The sequence below is a fragment of the Nicotiana tomentosiformis genome, chromosome 1, assembly GCF_000390325.3.
Source record: "Nicotiana tomentosiformis chromosome 1, ASM39032v3, whole genome shotgun sequence".
NCBI classification, from domain to species: Eukaryota; Viridiplantae; Streptophyta; class Magnoliopsida; order Solanales; family Solanaceae; genus Nicotiana; species Nicotiana tomentosiformis.
Window position 1 is genome coordinate 27,209,546 of NC_090812.1, and position 8,049 is coordinate 27,217,594.

An 8,049-nucleotide genomic window follows, 5' to 3' on the forward strand; every position below is an offset into this window, starting at 1 on the left:
CGAAGCCTGGGGCAGAGTCTCCGTATGTGACTGGGATCCCCGCACTCGTAACAACTCTTTGGTACAATGGCTGCTGACTAAGAATCTGGCCCTGTTGACCTGAATATCCACTGGAAGACCCCTGAATAGCTGGTGGGCGATAAGAACTATCTGGTATAGCACTGAAATAAAGTCGTACTGGAGCACCCCGAGGAGGCAGTGGTGCTGGATATGGGGGGCCTGCTGGACTTCCCTCTCACGAACTGACCTCTACCCCTAGATGGAGCACCTCTGAACTCTCAAGAATATCTAAATCACTTATTACTCATAACCTGCTCTTGGCTCCGCTGACGCACTCCCTCAATCCTCCGGGCTATCTCCACGACTAGCTCTTAAGAAGTGCTCATCTCAACCTCTAGGGCCATAGTGGCCTGAATACCAGTATGTAAACCCGCAACAAACCTCCACACTCTCTCCGCCTCAGTAGGGAGTATCATAAGTGCATGGCGAGATAACTCAGATAACCTCGCCTCATAATCGGTCACTGACATCTGACCCTACTGGAGCTGCTCAAACTGAAACTGTAACTCTTCCTTATGGGAGGGTGGAATATACCTGTCGAGGAAGATACGGAGGAACCTGTCCCAAGTCATGGGAGGAGAATCTGCTGGTCTTCTAAGAAGATAAGACTTACACCATCTACGGGCTCTGCCCTCTAGCTAAAAAGTAGCAAAGTCAACCCCATGAGACTCCAATATCCTCATGCTGTACAGTCTATCCCTGCACCGATCATGGAAATCCTGGGGATCCTCATGTCGCTCACCCCCAAAGACAGGAGGATGTAGTCTAGTCCATTTGTCCAATAGTTTCTGCGGGTCACAAGATTAGACAAGAGACTTACCTTATCTCAAAGTCCGTTTTCCAGTCAAAATATCACGTAAAAATCTCAATTTAATGCCGAAAATTTTGAAACTATCCAAAAGTTATATAAATAATTAATACATGTTTAATAATTCGAAATTCATCTATTAAATAAATTACCCTATCAAAAATGATAAAATTCTTAAAATTCACCCCGGGCCCACGTGCCCGGATTCCAGAAATATTTGGATGAAAACATTACCTGTGATCTCAAGAACTCAAATATATAATTTCAATCCAATTCCATAACAATTTTCGTGGTTAAAATCTCATTTTTATAAGAATCTCGGTTTTCATCTAAACCGTTAATTTTTAAGATTTACCGGTTATAATCTACCCATAATCTATGTATTTAACTCAAGGTGTGTAGAATTAACTTACCTTCAAGTTGCTAGTTGAAATCCTCTCTCAAAAAGCTCCAAAATCGCCCAAGAATGGAAGAAATGGGGTTAAAAATGGTGAAATCCCGTTTTTAAGACATTCTGTCTGGTATAGTGCATCCCTTCTTCGCAAACGCGGTCAATGCTTCGCGTTCGCGAAGGAAAAATTTCACAACCTTAAAATTACCCTTCGCGGACGCGACAGGGGTCTCGCGAACGCGAACGTTTACTGGCCTGTCCTTCGCGAACGCGTAGGGAAAAATCCACGCCAGTCCCATTCCTCTTTCGCGAACGCGAGTCTACCATCGTGAATGCGTAGGCTAAAACTCCTGCGCTTCGCGAACGCGTCACCCTCCACGCGAACGCGAGGGTCCTTCCGCATTCGCGAAGAAGGAAACCAGAACTAGAAGTTTCTGATTTTTCCAACTTAGTTCCGGGTGATTCAAAACTCATCTGAGCCTCCCAGGACCCCGTCCAAATGCACCAACAAGTCTGAAAATATAACACGGACTTGTTCGAACTCTCAAAATACGCAAATCAATAATGAAACTAAGAATCGCACCCTAAAACCGAATTGGATCAAAATATGAACTTCAAGTTTCTAACTTTCTCCGAAAGCGCCGAATCATACTTATACTACCCGGAATGACACCAAATTTTGCGTGCAAGTCTTAAATCACCATACGGAACTATTCCCAAATTTGAAATTTCAAACGGACCTCGTTTACTCCAAAACCTACTTCAAACCAAATTTAAAAAATATTAAACCTTCAAATAGTTGATTTTTACTATTAAGCGCCGAAATGCTCCCGAATTGTCCAAAACCCGATCTGAACATATGCCCAAGTCCAAAATCATCATACGAACCTATTGGAACCGTCAAATCCTAATTCCGGGGTCGTTTTTTAAAAATGTTAACCGAAGTCAAACTTGGCATTTTAAAGCCAATTTAAAGAACTAAGTGTTCCGTTTTCAACCCGAACACTTTCAAATCTCGAACCAACCATCCTCGTAAGTCATAAATCAGTAAAAGCACATTCGGTGAGTTTTATTTAAGAAAACAGAGTTCTAAAAATTAAAATGACCGATTGGGACATCACATTAAAATCGATACCTATTTGAATGATCGAAGAATTCACATTCCAATACAAATTATATGACTCCTAGTACTAAATATTATTAGGCTACTATCCTCTAAACTGTATTCCCCTCTAAACCATGCATAGTGGCGGTGAGTAGCAGTCCAAAACGATTAGTTCTGAAAAAAAAATATACCAAAATTTTAAAGTCGACGAATGTGTAATTTAAATCGAAAATGAATTTTATCCTTGAGTTATTTATATTTTTATTCTTAAATTATACAAATATTTAAAGACATAAAAATCAATCAATATTTCGAAGATATTTTAGTCGTTCAATATTTAGCATAAATTATTCGTGCTTTTATAATAACTAGTTTTTAGTGTACGTGCGTTGCACGTGTCTATCGTGTTAATCAATAATAATATATACAAAAAGAACAAATTTATTCTGCATGTACTCCGTACATCCTATAATCTAGGTAAATCTATCTCTGTTTCAGTAATCTTCGTAGGTCGTCAGTTAGGCACTCCCAATTTAATCCCTTTTTTTGAGTCTTATATTTCTTCTCATCTCAAAGATTTTCATTTAATTCTAACTTATGCACCACATGAGAAAGTAGAAATACTCTAAGAGAACTCATTCCACCTAATCCCTTCCTAAATAATAATTATTTATGGATTACATAATTATATATATAGATCAAAGTAAAAATATAACATTTCAAAATTTAACATGTAAATATAAAAGTTTAAAAAAAAAAGAAGGAAAAAAGGATTCTACGTTTTTGTTTGACAAAGTTGCCGAAAAATTACCCATAACAAAAGTAGTTAAGTGTTTTCTTTTAATGTATTGTCCTTTTCTATTTATGTATAGGAAAAATTAGAATTTAAAATAATTTAATTCCTTCTTGAAATCTATATTTTCTTTTAATTAACTTATGATTTTAGGAATTGAAGACATTTTAGTTTCTTCTCTAAAACATACTTTTCTCATTTATTTATGGTGTAAATTTTAGGAATGTGTTTTTCACTTTTCTAAATCAAGGTCCTAAATTGAAAAGTAATTAAATGAGTATTTTTAAATATTAGAAAAGTAAATTGAATGATTAATACTATATATAAGAAGATAATTAAATGACTATTTTGTCTAGTGTGAACTCTATTTTAAAGGGGTAAAAAAGACGAGCCTTCGTGCTTTTAATATAATATAGATAGATATTGATATGGCCAAATACCTATGCAGCCCCTTAAACTTGGCTCCAATTTTTATTTTAACACTTTAACAAAGACCAGTACCTATTGAACACTTAAACCTTATCTTACTTATGCCTATTAAATACAACAACTGATATGGCCAAAAAAAAGTGTATTTCACCACTCTTAAAGTGCGCGAATGGATCTGAAATTATTTTTTTCTTTTTTATTTAAATTAAACTTCTTTTTCTAAAGCAACCGTATCATCGCCTTATTAACTCCATTACTGCTGCTCATCCGCCATTAGTGCCACCATTCTCCTTCGTTCTTCTTTTTCCTCACACCACCCTCCACCCTTCCCCTTCTTCCTCCTCCCTACCCACCACTGCCACACCTCTCTCGATCCTTTCCCTTCCCTCCTTATATGAAATAAAGAGAAAATGAGATTTAAAAATCCAGAGACAGAGAACACGTTGACTTAGGAGGTTGAATTGATGAGATAATTAAAATTGATCAGAAATTAGATCAAAAAAAATTGGTGAAGTATGAGCTTGACGAAGAAGAGGGCGATAGAAAATTTTCCGACCATGAAGCTCTGCAAATTTTCCAAGAACTTCAAATTATTTTTTGTCTTCAAATATTTGTTTTTTAGTCAATGGAACCAACCTCATACATCGTCAATATGCTGTAGAGCTTGAAAGAGATCAGATTCTATAGAAGACTCTCTCCAATACTCGCGTTTAAACAGATGGAATGAAACCCATTTCTCTTTCTCATTTTTTCTTTCTAGATTTTTTACTTTTCTTTTTCTCTGCTGACTTGTCTTTTTTTTATTAGTGTCATTTGTTAGGTTAATGGCAAGTAGCTTTACGCGTTGAAATCTGTTTAAGGTTATAAAAAATGTGTTTCATAGGTATAAGTAAGATAAGGTTTAAGTGTTTAATAGGTAATAGTCTGAGTTAAAATGTCAAAATAAAAACTGAATCCAAGTATAAAGGGCGTATTGGTATTTGACCTATAGATATAGATAGATTATTTGTACGATAATTCTTATTCAGGAAGTTGATTAAATTTTGGACAGCTAAAACGTAGCGCATTGATATAGTATATATCAAGAAAGGTACGTTTTTGGTATATTTCAACAAGAAGACTGATTTGCACGTCTTTTTGAGTTACGTACAATTGTTAGGTAAGCAACTTTATTCTATTGTGGTTACACGTATCCATCTTTCTTCTTCTTCTTTTTAAAAAAAATACGATTGCAACTATATCTTCTTACTCTTTTAAATTTCTTGCCCAACTCAACTTTTTCAGCTACCAGGCTACCAGCATAAATAAATTGTGTTCTTGACACAGTCGACTCTCTAAGAATGCCTGTCTAACGTGAGAATTAAGACTTTTCATGGCCATTATATGAAGTTGAAAGGCAGGAAAGACCAAGACAAGTAAGATTAGATGACATTTATAGAAACCCATGCTAGCTTATCATTATTAACTTCTACTATATTAGTCTTTAATTTCTATCTAAGCAAAAAGAGAATTTTCTATAATCATTTAATTTGAAGGGTTGAATAATTGAATACCAGCTGAATCTGATTGCCCAATACAAATTTTAAAATGAAGGAAAATTCTGAGATATCTTTTCATTTTCATAGTGATTTTTTTTTCATTTATAATTATTGCCTCATCTCAAATTATATAAATTTTTCCAGCAAGCCGATAAGTTAGAAATACATTGCATATAACATGTGGTTTAAAATATAATGTCATTGCTTATGTCTGTCACAAGTTGGGGTTCAAGCAAGAAAAGGGCCGGCAAGTACACAGATAGCCATTCTCAGGATGCTATAGAAATTAACCAATACTTATTTTGTCCTGAAATTTTAAATTAAAAATCTCAATTTCATGACTGTCCCCAAAAATTGAACTGAAAAACTAAAATTCTGAATGCACTGACTAATTTTTAAATTTTTAAATAGTAGCCTTTTAAAGTGGCTACCATAGGGCTGCTTATCGGGCGGATTGGGCGGTTAACTACTCTTAACGGTTATCGGCTTTTAAATGTATTAATCCGCTAGCCACCCAATAAGATATCGAGCGGATTGGTATCGGTTTAGCTCTTATCGGGCGGTTTATCGGCCTAATGCAATCTATATTGCGTGCATTAATTATTTGATGACCGCCTAGCATACAAATTCAGAATAATAAATTACACATTGAGTCCAGACATACATGTCTGTTAACGCCTACATAAGAATGATGTAGTGTGTCATGTGTTGTAGAGTGAAAAAAGCAGAACACATTGTAGGCTACATTACATCCCAAAGCAGACTACATATGAGTCCAGACATACATGTCTGTTAACGCCTACCATTAAATCCCAAAGCAGACTACATTACATGAGTCCAGACATACATATGTCTGTTAACGCCTAGCATATTAATTCAGAATAGGAAATTCCAGTCTATATTCAAAGTGAGTCCAGAATACATATTTCAAAATGATTAATCCATAAGTGAGCAGTCTACACAGAAATGTTTGGCCTGCAACTAACGCCTAACAATGCTTGAATTTCTGCAGCTTCAAAGTTCAAACAACAGCTTCAAATTTCTAACTTAAACTCTTAACCAGGCATTTCACGCTATATCATTAACCATACAAACAACACCTAGCAAAAGGCAGTTATGTATAGAAATAGGGATGAATTATAAGCAGTAAATAATTTACAGGAAACACAAATGCGCTCTTTCCTCAGAACATAATTCAAGACAGTACTATCGTCAATATTGTGGGATAAAAATTGTGGCACAACACTACTGTTCTTCTATTAAACATAGACAACATGCATTAGTTTAAAAAAATAAAAGCTGAACCATAGATAGCAGCTTAAACAATCTTGTTGTAGGGTGGGAGAATAAGCTAAGCTAATAGCTGGAAGAAGTGGTATATATATATATATATATATATATATATATATTCTTAACGGGTTAACGGATTATCCGTTAAAAAAATTGAATAATCCGCCCCGAAACCGATAAGCCGTTAATAAAAAAAATTTAATCCGTTCCCCGTCCGTTAAACCGTTAACCCGATACCAATAAGCCATTAAGCTTCGATTTCGATTCGATTTTCGGTTTCGGTTCGATTTTGAACACCCCTAGGCTACCAGGCGTCATTTCTATAGAAAAGTCTTATGGCTCATCCATGTAAGACAGGTAGAGACGAGGAAAGGCATATTATTCAATGAAATGCTTCGATTAGTGAAAAAATAAGCATAGTTCCACAGATTCTCGAATGAGATGTCATGATCTTCTCAAGAATATACGGTCAAGACTGAAGAAAATTAACTCAAGATTTAAGTTTATTGTCACTAAATTGAACGAGGAGAGGATATAATTAACTATAATTAACCACTTGAGTACATCAAGATGGATAATCATCATCCTCAACTTAAGTAGTACAATAACTTTTTGAGCAAAATAAAACTTTCCCTCATCATAAAATGAAACTTCTTTCTTTCTTTCTCAATAAGCAAAGATAATTAGATTAATTAGGGATGCAAGCAAACAATATTTTTCCTTACACCTCTTTCACTTCCACTGCAGCAGCAACACTCACTTCTTTGTTCTCCTTGTTCACAACTTCATTCACTTCTTTGACTTCTTCTTTCTTGGGCACATCAACCTCAAAAGCTGACACAGGAAAAGTCCTAGAAAGTCCAGTTGTAGTCTTGAAATGGATTTTCCCAGTTGGTGGATCATCCACACAGATTTCAGTAAGTGTTAACCACATAAGGAGCTCCTTAGCTTTAACCCCAGTAAGTTTCTTGATCTTGTTTTGTTCAACAATGGCTGTCACTTCAGTTCCATATTGAACCTGCCTTCCAATTTTCTCAAACTTATGCTCAGTTTTTTTCTTGGATTTGAGCCAAACAAATCCTGTATCCTTCACATAGCCACATTCTAACATGTCTTGCATGGGAAGTAGGCCATTTGGTAAACCTACTTCTGTTAGCAAGAACTTGGATTTCTCTTGGCAGATGTCATTTCCAGTGTAAAATTCTGAGGCACTGGCCCTGATCTCATCTGTGACTAGAGACATTTTTGCAAACTTTGGGTTTTGGCTTACAGTTTGTTATAAGAGAGATGGTGTGGAATGAGATGGGATGAAAAGAGAGGTCCTAATATATAGATGGGAGTATAATCATTTACCCTTGTCGTTTGCTCATATTTCTCAAATGCCCTTATGGATAAACCAAGGTCAAACAAAAATGGTGCTAAGTTTAAGGGGTCATCCATGTCTAAGCAGGCGTTTCGCCATAAGTTTTGGGGGTTTCTTTTGTCAATTTTTTTTGTTTATAGAATTAATCGAGGAAATTTTGAAAATTAAAACTTCAAATCCCAAATACAACTTAACACCTTTTTTTAGGCCAAATCATGATCATTTGGGACTTTTTAGCTTGGAAAAAAAAAGAGGACTTTTTAACATGTCAA

At 35.6% G+C, this 8,049-nt stretch overlaps 1 protein-coding gene across 1 annotated transcript; it reads right to left on the minus strand.

Moving 5' to 3' along the window:
* Positions 1-6,899: 6,899 nt before the first annotated feature.
* Positions 6,900-7,720, minus strand: LOC104089434 (uncharacterized). The gene has a single exon (XM_009594330.4). The coding sequence runs from the start codon at positions 7,655-7,657 to the stop codon at positions 7,136-7,138; it is 522 nt and encodes a 173-aa protein (XP_009592625.1). The 5' UTR covers positions 7,658-7,720; the 3' UTR covers positions 6,900-7,135.
* Between the last annotated feature and the right edge of the window lie 329 nt (positions 7,721-8,049).

Excerpts from the sequence above, each read along its gene's own strand:
- LOC104089434 (XM_009594330.4), bottom strand. The coding sequence starts at position 7,657 with ATGTCTCTAGTCACAGATGAGATCAGGGCCAGTGCCTCAGAATTTTAC.